We start from the raw sequence: 15074 nt of genomic DNA, 5'->3' as shown, positions 1-15074 counted from the left end.
CTGCTACCGGAAAATCAAATAAACATAAATACAGAATATGGCATTGGGAATTCTGAAACTTGCATTGCAAGTCCTTCATTTTACAATCTCTCCTTCACCTCCAGAGACTTAGTCTCAGTGACTTCAAATCTAGATATATTCTCACCATTATCCTATACTAGGGAGTTCCTGCCTAGAACCAGTGCATTTAACTGTTCTGTGGCAACAAGTCTTTACAAAAGCTGGGGTCATAGTGAAAGTAATTGTCACTTATAAGAGCAGTAGAAATTGTCCAGCCCAAGCCTCTGTTCTGCTTTTTGGGGTTTCCATCATGTGGATGACATGCTTGAGGGCCACCTTTAGTGCCCTAAATAATCTCCCCTTCCATTCTCTGTGAAGCAGATGGTGCTTTTCTATGTTCAATGACCAATAAGCCTGACCTTGCTTGGTTACTCTTTGTTAGGGTCACCGAACACCCTTATTTTGTTTAACCCAATATTTAAAGGCCTCACCAGGCACTTTTTGGACAATTGTATAAACGTCAGAAAAATCAGGATCTGTCACAATGAATAATGCACCCTCTTCTGTACTCTTCCAGAAGGTGCATATGCCTTTCTCCTATGCGCTCTTACAGGTGGAGCATTGAGTCCTCACTGCACTCTCCTACTGGTGAAGATTCCATGCTACACCTCACCTCTTCACCAACAAAACAATGTGCTCTTCCATCTCCAGTGCCCTCCCCAACAGGTGCCTCTCACCTCTTTGCAGTCCATTTTCAGGTCCTGCCCATTGATCTCAATCCTGACAATGACCACCTCGTAGTACCACTCTTTCCGTATAGGGGTGTACCAGATGCTGCCGGTGTACAGCGAATTGTCGATCCCACCAATGATCTGTGAAGGAAGCAAAGTAGCAGAGTGACTTACTCCTTTGTGGGTTCAAAGTCTGAAACAATGCATCTAAACACTGCCAGTGAGGGTCCCAGGCCTTCCATGGAGTGGGTGTTCTATGCCACAGACCCTCGCACACATACACTCACCATGGTGCCCCCGACAGAGGACGTCACTTCAGATTGGTTGAGTGAGAAGCCAGCCCCGCACAGCTGCAGTGAGAAGATGTTGGGAACCCGTGTCTGTTTCACCAGTGAGTCGAAGAATGGTTCCAAGGAGTCATCTGGCTGCGAGAGATAGGTAGAGGGAGCCAGGAATCAATAACAGGTGGAATGCCATGAGCTCAGGCAACAGAGAACACATCTATACATTTTAACGTAAAGATAAAATGCTGTATCAAATCCAGAGGGTTGAAACACCCAGAATAGAAGGTCAAACAGAGAAGCTCCCCCTGGAGAACAGTCTCCCTCATCAAAGGGTTCCCACATGTGAGAGCACAGACTACTCACTGGGTGGTTCGTAAGTGGTGCAAAGTCTCACTCGCTGCATGCAAGTTTCACCCTTCGTGTTTTATTGTTGGTAGTTGGATTTCTTATTAGAGGATGGTTCTCCTCTTGTGTACATCTATCACTACCTGTGTGCCTTGCGCTATGGTACCGTATCTGTATCTCTCAGTCTCTCTCCGAAATGCAGAGGTTTCTGTCTCTTTTCTTCGCTATAAACATAAATAATCTCTGTAAGTCTGGGTCTCTGATAGTCACGTACTACCTTGTACTATTTGTGTTTCTTCAGTGGTTTTCCCTGTCTGCACTTGTCATTGCGCATGTCGCCTGACCCCATCTCATCTTTTTCTATGAATATCTCATCTTCCTGTTTTGCCCTGTGTTTCTGTCCAACTACTGCTGTGCTTTTGGTAGGTCTGCCTTCCTTTTTTTACCTGTTCTGCACGGTCTCTCTGCATCTATGATGTATATTGGTCTGTCAATCTCTGTGCACATGTTTCTCTGTTTGACTGCATGAGTCTCTATCTCTGTGTGCACTGTCTTTGTCTGTCATTCTGAGCGAGTCCTTCTCTTTCTGTGTGCAAAGTCTGAATGGCCTTGGTCTCCGTCTGCAGAGTCCATGTCTATGTGCCTTTCTCTGTGTCTCCGTGTGCAATGCCTTTTGGTAGTTTACTCACTCTTTTATGATCATCAGTGTGTGTCGTTCTCTTTCTGTGTGCTCAGATGTTAAAAGATGGACCCCAAGTCACCTTGCATTGAGAAGATGACTACAGCAATATCTGATGTTCTTCCTGTAAACAGGGACTGAGGAAACCTCTTAAGGCATTCTTCCTTGACCCCTTAAGTGACGAGAGCAACCATTTAGAAGATGAGGCATGATTTACCAGAAACTACCAAAAGAATGTGCTTTAGTTACTGCTGTCGATGCTAAAACACCCTCCCATAGCACTCACCCTGGCGATCTCTGCATAGGCCAGTCCTAGAATTCCTTCCCAGTTGGAGCCGTTGATGAAGAACTTGTCGGATTCAGTGATGGCTGCAATGTTGGCCCTCACCGTGACGTTGGGGCCATGAGGGATAGAAACCAGGTCTGTGCCCAGGTCCCCTTCCCACTTGCCCTGCGTGTAGGGCACATAGACACCCTTCCTCAGGTCGCGGTATGTGCTTGACCTACAGGAAAGCAAACATCAGGATCATCAATGTTATTTCACTTTGTTTCCCACGAGTAAAAGGTAATACAATTCTACAGAACATTTATCCAATGGGATTCAGAAAAGTTGTTAGACACAGCCCTGAGGAAAGCTATCAAGATGCACAAGAGGAGTAAAAGAATTGAAAATAGGGAAAATGCAAGAATATAAAATGGCATAGTCTGGAGGGAGAGGGGTGCTAGAGAAGATATCTACATAATCTACAGATATAATTAGAGATCAGAAGGGAGGAAGGAAACAGATATAAAAGAGACATTTAAAAATATCCTCGCTATGTCTACAGTACAGGAGAAAGGCGTCTAAATATGTAGCTAGTATACTGATGGTGTAAGTGGGGTGGGAGAAAAGCCTGAGTTGATGTTATTCTAAGTTACTTTGTTTGACAGACTCTGAGTATAGCAAGACATGATGTTAATACAAAATGAAATAAACGAAAGTGAGTTAAACCTAAATATGTAACTAACTTTACAGAAGTAAGAGGGAGAAGCAAAACAAACCTTTAAATATCTTGCACATAAATAAATTTAATGAGTGACAAGGGAGGAGTAGGACAGACACTGAAATACCTCTGGCAAAAAGAAAATGCAGTGCCAGAAGTAAACAAATTCCAGGGTGTTGCATACCAAGACTGTAGAGTTATGTCTTCTTTACAGAAAAAGTGCTAAATGGATGTAAAAGACATCCAGTGGAAGAGGCCTGCGGTAGACAAAGCTTAATAAAGACACAGCTTTGGCCTGATTAGAGAGGGTACAGTGGGCAGTGGAATGAAGAGGCTGCATAGGCCCGGGGATTTCACCATTAACGAATATCTACAAATCTATATGTCAATGTAGACTAAAGTTGTCAGTACATAAGAAGGAAAGATACCAAAGAGTAGGACTGAGGAAACAGCAAACCTCTAAGGAAGTCTCTCGAGTATGATTTTAGACTTGAAGCATTTGGCTTCCATCACAAGCAAAATATATAAATATACAGTTAGAAGTTGAGTCATATCTCCAACCTGAGGTCCATTATAATCCACTGCCTTAGTAAACTAGGAATGCCAATTACACTTTCAGTGAGCTACATACACTCAAATCGTAACACATAGTTATGAAAATACAAGGGTGTGAGTTTTAAAAAAATATTCTTATCATTGAGTACCATACATATTCTTGCTCCTAACCTACATTAAAGAAAGGGGGGGGCAGGTGGGAAACAGAGATGAGCAATAAAATTACAAAGTGTTTCAAGTAATTCTTCCACGTGCATAGTTTCCCTCATGTGTATAACTCAAATTCCTCCCCTGTACTAACATAGTAAGAACAACTTACGGTTGTATGACCCAACTTTTTAACTGTATATTTAAGTATTTTGCTTGTGATAGTTTTTTTTTTTTTACAAATTTATATTTACAGTTTGTATATAATCAAGTCGTTTACAGCCCTGAAGAAATTCATTGAACAAAACGCATTGGCTGTGTGCAGTCTTAAAAGAAACTATGACATTTACCCAATTAGGAAGAGATATGGAAATCAATAGACTATTGTGAATATATTAGGGGAGATTGAGTAAATTTGTTTTGAGTGCCCCCTAATCCGTAATTCATGTTCAAATGGAAGTTTTGAACAAGTTCAAGTTCAAGTTCAGGCATTTATAAAGCGCACTACTCACCCAGAGGGTCTCAAGGCGCTAGAGGGAGGGGTTCATTGTTTATCGAATAGCCAAGTTTTCAGTTCTTTTCTGAAGGAGATGTGATTCTGAGTAAGGCGGAGGTGGGTGGGGAGTGAGTTCCAGGTATTGGCAGCCAGGAAGGAGAAGGATCTGCCACCCATGGTGGTTTTTCGGATGCGCGGGACTGCGGCGAGGGCTTGAATGGATGATCTTAGTTGCCGGGTGGGATAGTAGAAGGACAGTCGGGAGTTGAGGCATTCTGGTCCTAGATTATAAAGGGCCTTGTGTGTGTGGGTAAGAAGGCGGAAAGTAATTCTTTTGTTGACGGGAAGCCAGTGGAGGTTTTTTAAGTGACCGGTGATGTGCTCTTGGCGCGGGATGTCTAATATGAGTCTCGCTGATGCGTTTTGGATGCGCTGGAGCTTTTTCTGCAATTTTGTTGTAATTCCGGCGTAGATAGTGTTGCCATAGTCCAGTCGACTCGTGACCAGTGCATGGGTGACAGTCTTTCTTTGGCTCGAGGGGGATCCAGCGGAAGATCTTTTTGAGAATGCGAAGGACGTTGAAGCAGGAGGACGATACGGCGTTGACTTGTCTGGACATTGAGAGAGAGGAGTCTAGAATGAAGCCAAGGTTACGTGCATGGTCAGTGGGTGTGGGCGCTGATCCCAAAGCGGAAGGTCACCAAGAGTCGTCCCAAGCGGAGGGGGAGGATCCAAGGATGAGCACCTCAGTTTTGTCTGAGTTGAGTTTTAAGCGGCTCTGTTTCATCCAATCGGCTACTTCTTTCATACCTTCGTGAAGGTTGTCCTTGGCGGTGTTGGGGTCTTTGGTGAGTGAAAGTATCAGCTGGGTGTCGTCGGCGTAGGAGATGATGTTGAGGTTGTGTCGACGTGCGATGGAGGCGAGGGGACTCATGTAGACGTTGAAGAGGGTGGGACTGAGTGAGGAGCCTTGAGGTACGCCGCAGATGACTTCGGTGGGCTCTGAGTAGAAAGGGGGGAGTCGGACTCTCTGTGTTCTCCCGGCTAGGAACGAGATGATCCAGTCCAAGGCTTTTCCTTGTATGCCGATGTTGTTGAGGCGTTGTATGAGGGTGTTGTGACAGACAGTGTCGAAGGCGGCGGAGAGGTCGAGAAGAATGAGGGCCACTGTTTCACCGTTGTCCAGGAGTGCGCGGATGTCGTCGGTCGCCGCAATGAGGGCGGTCTCGGTGCTGTGTTTGGCTCGAAAGCCGTTCTGTGAGGGATCCAGGGAGTTGTTGGATTCAAGGAAGGCTGCGAGTTGGCTGTTGACGGCTTTCTCGATGACTTTGGCCGGGAAAGGGAGAAGGGAGATGGGTCGGTAGTTTTTCAGTTCTGAGGGGTCTGCTGTTGGTTTTTTCAGAAGGGCGCTGAGTTCGGCGTGTTTCCATGTTTCTGGAAAGGTGGCTGAGTTGAAGGAGCAGTTGATGACATCGCGGAGTTGGGGAGCGATGATGGAGTCAGCTTTGTTGAAGATGTAGTGGGGGCAGGGGTCAGAAGGTGAGCCCGAGTGGATTGAGTTCATGAGGCGAATGGTATCTTCAATGGTGATTGGGTTCCAGGAATTGAGGTAGTTAGTTGGAGGGGTGGGATCAGAAGGGGGTGGGGTGAGTTGGTCATTGGGAGTGTTCTTGAAGCTGTTGTGGATGTCGGCAATTTTGTTGTAGAAGAAGGAGGATAGCGCATTGCAGAGGTCTTGGGAGTTAGTGATGTCGTTGGATGCTGCGGGTGGGTTGGTGAATTCTTTGACGATATTGAAGAGTTCCTTGCTGTTATGAGAATTGTTGTCGAGACGGTCCTTAAATGCTGATTTCTTGGCGGCTCGAATCAGTTGGTGGTGTTTGCGGGTGGCTGTCTTGAGGGAGGTCATGTTGTCTGAGGTTGGTTCTTTTCTCCAATTCTTCTCCAGGGTGCGGCATGTCTTCTTGGATTTTTTAAGGTCATCATTGAACCAGGGAGCCTTTTTGCTGAATGATTTCAACTGGTGTTTTTTCAGGGGTGCTAGTTCGTCCGCACTGTGTGTAATCCATTGCCTGAGGTTTGTGGCCGCTTGGTCTGGGTCCGTTGTTAGGGTGGGAGTGTTTTGGCTGAGGGATGCGAGGAGTTGGTCGGTGGTGATTTTGTTCCATTTTCTTCGGGGAATGGGTTGTGGACGGTTGTGGGTCAGGGTTGTTTTGTAGCTGAAGTGAACACAGCTGTGATCCGTCCAGTGGAGAGCTGTAGTGTGATCGAAGGAGATGTGCTTGCTGGAGGTGAATATAGGGTCGAGCGTGTGTCCGGCTGTGTGAGTGGGGGTGTCAACAAGTTGATTGAGTCCGAGATTGGACAGGTTGTCCAGGAGGGTGGTGGTGTTGTTGTCGAGAATGTTGTCAAGGTGGTAGTTGAGGTCTCCTAGAAGAATGTAGTTTTCGGAGGCGAGGGCGTGCGGGCTGACGAAGTCAGTGATGTCGTCGCTGAATTGAGATCGGGTGCCTGGGGGCCTGTAGATGAGGGTTCCTCTAAGGGTGGTCCTGGGGTCGGTGTGGATCTGAAAGTGGAGGTGTTCGGCGGTTGCAAGATTGTCGTCTGAGCTGGTTGTAATTTTGATGGTGTTTCTATGGACAATGGCGATGCCTCCTCCAGTTTTTTTAATGGTGCGGTCTTTTCGAATGATCTTGTAAGTGTCCGGTATGGCTATGGCGATGTCGGGGGCAGAAGATGCGTTCATCCAAGTTTCAGTGAGGAAGGCGATGTCAGGTGACACAGTGTCGATTAGGTCCCAGAGTTCGGTTGCGTGTCTGTGGACCGAGCGGGTGTTCAGTAGGATGCATTTCAAGTCGTTGGGTTCGGAGCTGAGTGTGGAGGAAGTGTGTTTGGTGAGGGTCCTGACGCAGTTGAACTTACAGGAGAGGCAGGAGAATGGGCCGTGGGTACGTCCTGGGGTAGCTACGCAGCATAGTGGGGTGCGTCCTGCGTTGAAGGCGAGGAGAGTAGCGGCATCATAAGTTACTCTGGGGGGTTGGGAGCGGCATAGGGCAGGGGGTCTGGCGCTGGTCGCGGTCCAGGCGCGGACGGGCGCAGACGGGCTTACCTTTGGCGCACCTTCGGCGCGGCCGCAGCGCGTGGACGCTGCGCGTTGGAACATCTGCTATAAATGGATAGTGGAGGGGGCGGAGCGTGGGAGGGTCAGCTGGGAGGCGGGGAGCGGGGAGGAGCCACGGGCACAAGAAAATAAACAATAAGATGGCCGCTCGCTCTCAAAATCGAAACTGGTGCAGGGCTGGACTTCGAGTTCGAGTGAGGTTCCCTAATAAAGTAAATAGTCACGCTTCTTAGCCGCACTACAATGCTAGGTATGCAAATAAATTAAATGCTAAGTAGACCGATAGCGCGTGCATACAATGTCACATAAACAGCGCTTTGAAATTGATTAATAACGATACCAAGCGCTATAGATTGCGCAATGCGCTGTGTCAGGGCAGGCAGGCAGCAGGTCTCAGGACAGGCAGGCAGCTGGGAGAGAAGCCTCCGAAGTGCAAGCCGAGTGCAGGGTGAGCGACCACAATGGAGGGAATCCAGGTGGTCACACAGAAATCGGGACCTTGATTTGTGCATGAGTTATTAAAATCTGCGTTTTTCTCGTTACAGGTTTCACATGAAAAAACCTGATGAATTCTATCAAGATAAAAAGTGTTAAAATACACATGCAAAGCATGCAGTAATTGGTATGGTAAACACCAATACCACTTGTGACGCTTCATTCTGAGGTGAAGAACTCAGGAGAAGTTAGTTATGTTACCCATTAAATACCCCACACCAGGGTAGTAGTAGTTACAATGTGTACTAATTTTCACCCAAATTTTACATAACTTGGAACCATGGCCTTAGTCCCCAAGTCTGTCTTTGTGCTTCTATCATGATGCAATCCATACAGGTACGTAGCTTACAATGTATTAGTCTCAGTTTGTGGCCACCAAGCCCACCTAGTTTGCCCATTTTTCCAGCTGCTGTAACTTCAAAGCCTCTACTGAATCGCCAGCTCTGTCTTTTCCTGACAATACAATTCCATTCCATATTATAATCAGAGGAAGAAGGGTTGGGGAGTGAGGTGTGTATGTGTGTGGTTGCGAGAGTGGTAGAACCCATCCATTCTGTCCATTTTCTTGCAGTCACCAGTTCAGTCTTGGCTCTTGCACTAGGATAACTTAATAGAATATAGCTAATGAGATCATCAAGATCACACCTAGATAATAATGATACACAAAGACAACCAGACACGCCTTATTTGTCCAATGCCCAGCCTAATATAACCTTGCAACCTTTTGCTTAGGTGGACATTAGAACCTGCTGGACAGTCCACAGATCTGCTCACTGATTAAATCCATGGCCTCCACCCCTCAGAAGGAGGGCCGCCAGACCTGTTTTAGAGATTCCCACCTGCCTGGAAGAGATTTCTGAGCTGTGAGAGCAGCTGCAGGCTGGCTGAGCAGGCAACATTATCAAAGTACCCACTCAGCAACCTTCTTTGCACGATGGACCTTTTTTCTCAAAGATGGACCTTTTTCTCAACACACAGCACAGCCTGACACACAGGGAGCTTTCTTCCTGAGTCTAGTGGCCACCTAACATTTTCCCCACCCGTATCTACCATGTCATGGCTCTGATATGTGCCTTCTTTCCTGTTGCTACCTCTGTTTGGAATGCACATTGTCTTTGCCTGTGTAAAATAGAGGATCATTCTATGTTTAGGGAGGCTACTAAAATTCATCTATTTTATTGATTATCTTCATAACTTTTCTGATGATGTAGTTCAGCACCAAGATGTCTTAGGGTGTTCACTGTTCTTTAAAAGTAACAACTCAACACATATTTTGCTTAAATATGTTTGCAATACATTCATAAAGGGCTGGGGACTACTTTAAAAGAAATCAAGCTAAAATAGTATGTTGTGGCTCCTGTCCTTTGGTGGTGAAGCATTGTCACCTGCGGGACAACTCAGGTGAGTGGCACCTGACCTCTGTGTAGACAGAGCTAGCACAGCTATGCGAAGCCTGAGCATGTAATTTATGTCTAACCAGACGCATGCCTCTGCATCCCAAAGCAAATGCTTCTATGATCAGTTTCTCCGTATTGTTACACAGGTGTAGAATTTGCTTTAACATATGTCTTCTGTGTTTTTCCTCTGGAATGGTGTTTAGGCGGAGGAAGCATACCCGCACTCCCCTTGTGTAGGCATTGCTTGGCTGTGTCCTGCCTCTTCAAACTAGTGTAGTTTGGCAGCAAAATGTTTATGAAACATTATTCACTGTCAACCTAAGACTGGGTCTGTCAAAGGCAGCATTACTCTGATACTGGATATATTAAGCTACCAATACAAACGTATTGCACAATGAAAACTAATGACAAACTGGTAATCATGTTGTCTGCATGGTGTCTCTCTTCTATTAAAGGTTGTCCCTTTCTCTGCCTATGCCTGGCTAATTGCTATAGTTGGTATACACCTCTAGGAACAACCAATATAGAGATTGATATTCTTCTCAAAAGAATTTTGGAGAAAGTTGTAACACACGTTGCATTTTACACTGCACATTACTCCTGAAGGATTTAAAAACAACATTGATATTTTGATGGATTTGAAACTTTATGTGCTGATGGTTTCAGAAATTAAAGCATGTCTTTTGGTTACTGTAACATATGCTATGAAGAGGCACAATTTCAGTTTCTGTGGTGTGAACTGTTTGCAGGACGTAAACTACTACCCACCCATTTAGCATATTCTGGATCTTGCAAGAATATTTGTATCCTTTGCATACTAGAATACCATTCACTGCAAAGGTATTTCAAGGCATCTACCTTTTTTGCCATTTCTTCATGCCCGTGGCATACTTCACGTTTATAGCATATGAGAACTGATCAATGTGAAGTGCTATTTTATTTTGGTTTACGACAGCGCAGATTCCTGGCAGAGTAATTCACAAGTAGTAATACTGGCAACTGATTGACACTCATTCAACCTCAGGAGGAATAGAAGATGCATTACGAATCAAACACATTGATTAGGTGTTACCCACTAAGCTCAATATTTTGAGACTTATGCATATGTGCGGCATCAAACAAGCATATGTTGCCACATCCCGATAAGCAGACTGAAAACGTGCCCAAGGGCAAAGGACAAGCAGGAAAATCTTTATGAAGATGGAATTAAAACTATTTCATGAGCTCACTATCATTTCACAGAACGAATTGGCAAAAGGGCTGTTACCTTGAAATAGCTTTGGAAAAACTGGTTCTAAAATGATTTGTAATGAAATATGCAGAAGCTATTTTAATTTGTCAGATTACTCATTCCTCTTTGTAAAGATCCCTGTCAGTGACTATCACTATTTTAGAATCCACTAACACATGTTTGTTGTAATCCTATTTTTCCACATCATCCATCTGCACAGGAAGTGATACCACTGAATTCCCAATCAGCCATATGAATATGAAGGGACATCACTGCACACCACTGCATTTCTCATCATCCACCTTCACAGGAATGACATCCCTTCCTGCCTTTTCTCTGCCTGTATCAACTCTTCAGAGCAACCTGTCACACAGGAGTCTCCAACAAAGGATGGTCATAGACAAGGGTATTGCCTGTTAGGGCCCAAACCCCGGTTCCACTGAAATTATAAGATAGGAGGCAAATATTTGCCTGGCCAACAAACTTATACTGCCAAATCCCATAATCACACCCAGATGTAAACCACCCCGGTACTCACACAGCATTTACAAAACACACATGGACCAACCTTATACACATACCACTAACTACCACACACCCTCAAACTACAAAACACACATTCCAACTCATGCTCATCAATGCACTCTCTGTAGTACTCCATGCACCAAACTCTGCAGACCTTATCACCTATCACAAGCTTGGTGCCCTCTTCGTCACAGAACCATGTTTTACACCTGCACCTTCTAGACATACTCCTTCCCACAGGCTATAGCATCCATCAAGTGGACGGCACACATTGTAGGGGAGGGGCTCTCACTGTCAACCATAAGTCCTCCTGGTCCTGCACCTGCGGCAAGCAAGTAACACAATTTAATGGAGGTGCTAATATGCCATTACCCACTTTTTGCAACTCAGACCTCCACCTTTCATCGCATCTACAGGCCTCACGGACAAAACAAGGACTTCATTGATGAATTTTCACATCTCCTTACCACCTTGCCCATCCGACATGCCTACACCATGCTCTTGGGTGACTTCAACTTCCCAGACTACACAGGATAAAAAAAACAAGGGTCACCTTCTTCAACCTCTTTGTTACACTGAACGTGGTACAGGATGTCACACACCCAACATACTCCAACGGTTGCTTCGTTGACCTTGTCTTCTCAACATCCCCAACAATCCGGTGCAAATCACACATACCACTGGACTGGACTGACCACTTTGCCGTCCCTGTTTCCAAGCTTAGTGTCTTACCAACAAATCAAGGTCAACTCAAAAGAGAAGATCAAACCTTCAGATCCTTCAAGGACTTCTCAATAGACAACATAATGCTTGAACTCATCTCTCACCCTATCAACTCTACTTTCAATGCCAAGACCCTTCTAAACATCTTCAACAATTTTTGGAATGCTATGTGAATATGTAAACGCCTTTATTACAACATGCAAGTGCAAAGATCTTTCGGAGAATAAGTGATCCTTCCACAGAAGGAAAGAAAATAAAAGAAAAAATCAACTCCTGAGAATCTCTTGGTAGTGAAGTACCTCTGCTCAACACGTAGACAGCTCATCTCATCGGCCAAAGTAAAGTGCCATACCAGCACCATCAATAAAGCCACCAAGAGAAGTAGAACTCTGTTTAAGACAATTATTCACTGCAACAATCGCCTGCCGGCCTCACCTATTCCTCTCCTTAATCGCTCTTTCTCATAGAATCCCGAAATGGCTAGCTTTCACAGCCCTATCTCCCCCAGATCTTGCTGGCATATCCAACTCACTCAAAGCCACTTCTTATGAAGATTATATCTTACCACCGTCCTTTATCAAAGCTCTCTTTGGAGATGCTCTCGTACCCTTATTTACCATTGCCAATGCCATCCTACCTTAAGGCAACATCACAGAAGCTCTAAAGACTGGCCACATCTACCTACTCCATCATTCAGCTATTTTTCATTGGCAAGATCAAACGAAAAAGCAGTCTACATTCAACTCTAAGAGCACATCAATGCTAACCATCTCCTGTATGACTACCAGTCTGACTTCAGATCACACTGCGGCATGGAAATTGCTTCCTACACATCATAGACAACGCCCACGGCCTTCAAATATTACTGGACCTCTCAGCTGCCTTCATCACCTAGGCACCCTAGAATCTGGATTGGGATTCACTGGCAATGACCTTCACTGGGTCTCCACCCGTCTTTCCAACAAACACCACTTTGTTCACATGGGCACATGCAGGTCACAAAAGATCCTTTTCACCTGTGGAGTCCCCAGGGAACCATACAGTCTCCTGTGATCTTCAACCGATACATGGAGCCACCTGTTGCTCTACTCACAGATAACAGCATCAAGATTCACCAATATGCTGATGATACTCAATTCTACTTGAGAGTTTCCTCTGCTTCAGACAACCAATGCCTGAAGCACTGCTTTTAAATCATGCAGACCTGGATGTCCACTGCCTACCTGAAGCTCAACCCAACCAAAACAGAATTGCTGTCATTTGCCGAGAAAAATAAACAAGATACCGTACATTCCTGTCTAAATTATTTGAACCTTTGTGGCTTCGAACCCCAACGTTCACTGAATGCTTAGTCAATTGCATCCACCCTGGCCACCAATCTCACCCTCTAGGAACACACAGCCAAAAAAACGTAAAAACGGCTTGTTACCAGCTCTCTCTTCTAAAAAGAGAGAAACATTTCTTCCTTCAGGACGGCTATTCAAGCCTCTCTTATACTCCCATCTGGATAGTGATAATGCCTTACCCTGTGGCCTCCCAGGCTCCACACTGGCACCCTTTAGAGGCATCCTACATGCTGCAGCACGTCTCATCTATGGCCTGAGGAAATATGATCGCATCACCGCTTTCCTGATGGAACTCCATTGGCCCCCCCTTGCTGGCCCGCACCATCTTCACAACCAGCTGCAACATTTACAAAGCTGTCACAACCAGCATACCCACTGTCTTACAGACACGCTCATCATCTCTGGCTGATCTGGGCACACCTGCAGCCAGGACACCATCAAACTGCAGGCTGAGAAGGGTAAAAAGAAAAAACAAGACAGCGGGTCTTTTCGATCTATGACCCAGGATCTGAAGCAACATCTCCATATCTATCAGGACTGCCCCAACGACTCTCCAATTTCAGAAAGACTAGAACCCTCACCTCTTTAAAGAACACCACCTCACAATGCATTAACCATCCACAATCCGCTTCCTCTCCTCTGACTCGCTATGCTTGCCTTTGACCATGTACAGCACTGCGCTGACTTTCATCTAGGCGCAAATAACAAATATATACATCAGATCAGGTTTGACCAGTATGTTAAATACACTTTATCACCTGCAGCGGCTGGCAGGGAATGAGGGTGGAGGTGCGGGGGCAGGAGGGGTGACTGTTGACAGAAAAAAAACATACTTCTTCTGCAGCCCGTGTCTCTTCTCCACTTCTCTTGCAGTCCTGGAACCAGAAAACACCCAGGCTCCCCAAAGCCAATCACAATGCTGTAATGCAGCGTTATGATCGCCCCCACCCCCAACCCAATCACAAAGCATCAATGCAGCGTTGTGATTGGTCTGAGCGCCGTGGACCGGCGCTCAGGTAGGGTCTGGGGGCCTTGGCATACTCCCCACCAGACTGTGTAATGCAGCCTAGTGGGGAACATGCAAAGTGCACATGACTGTTTGGCCGGAACAAGACGGCTGGTCAAGCAGTCATATGTACTTGGAGTGTGCAAACCACTCCTCCCCCTGTGCCACCGGCACCGCCCTAACCCTGCCCCGAACCTGCGGAAAATAAAATGATAATAACTACGTTATTATCATTTTATTTTTCCTGCTTAAGAGAAGTGGGGTGACGCTTCTCTGCCTTAGCGGAGGAGCCGCCACTATAAATATCACGGTAATGTCCTGTACTGGCTCTAAGAATAGCTCTGCCCCATTGCCTTTAAATGCTAGGCCAACCTCAATTGGCTGACCAATTAGCCCCCCTCCGAAGTTCTAGTTGGACCCCTAAGGGCTCAGGTGTTTATCTTATGAGTAAATTACTGCGCTTGAGGTGCAGCGATCCAACATCCAAGCGCAAACTTGGTAACGTTAAATGGGCAGTCGGTGGAAAACAAACAAGGTTATGAAATCTGCATTTGCTGTGAAAAAGTAAAATGAAATACTTGTGAATTTATATTGTGGATTGTTAAATTAACGCGTTCTTAATTTTGCCCTTTGGCACCTGCTAAACTGAATTCAATTTGCAGCTGCCCCACATCCTCGTCTCTGGGTGTCAGTACTTCCATCTTGTCATATAGCACCTAACGCAGCAACAAACTGCTGGGATTTCCCACCCGTGGTGTCTTTCTGGCAGACACATTTTCACACAATCATAAGTGCAGGGGCGGGAGGCGGTGGGGGCTCTCACTCCGCAGCTGGAATGACTAATCCACTCCGATGAGAATAAGGGATCTCTGGAGAGGGAGGGAGGGCCTTTTTAATTCCTCAGGATATCATAAGCAGGCAGAGGCGCTTCATCTGGAGTCAAATTTCGGGGGGGGGGGGAGGCTAAGAAAACATTTCGGGGGGGCTGATTCTTCAAGTGGGGGGGGGGG

The 15074-nt window shown here is 45.8% G+C and overlaps 1 protein-coding gene across 1 annotated transcript in view; it reads right to left on the bottom strand.

Moving 5' to 3' along the window:
* Positions 1 to 15074, bottom strand: part of BACE1 (beta-secretase 1) — a 117832-nt gene that overhangs the window by 56455 nt on the left and 46303 nt on the right. Inside the window, exons 3-5 of the mRNA XM_078682280.1 lie at positions 2326 to 2542; positions 1019 to 1156; positions 738 to 872 (exon numbers count right to left, since the gene is read on the bottom strand). Of these exons, the coding sequence (XP_078538406.1) occupies positions 738 to 872; positions 1019 to 1156; positions 2326 to 2542 (490 nt within the window). The remainder of the gene's footprint in view (positions 1 to 737; positions 873 to 1018; positions 1157 to 2325; positions 2543 to 15074) is intronic.

This window comes from Lissotriton helveticus, chromosome 3_1 (assembly GCF_964261635.1).
Source record: "Lissotriton helveticus chromosome 3_1, aLisHel1.1, whole genome shotgun sequence".
Taxonomy (NCBI): domain Eukaryota; kingdom Metazoa; phylum Chordata; class Amphibia; order Caudata; family Salamandridae; genus Lissotriton; species Lissotriton helveticus.
This window is presented reverse-complemented; position numbering and strand designations above follow the sequence as displayed.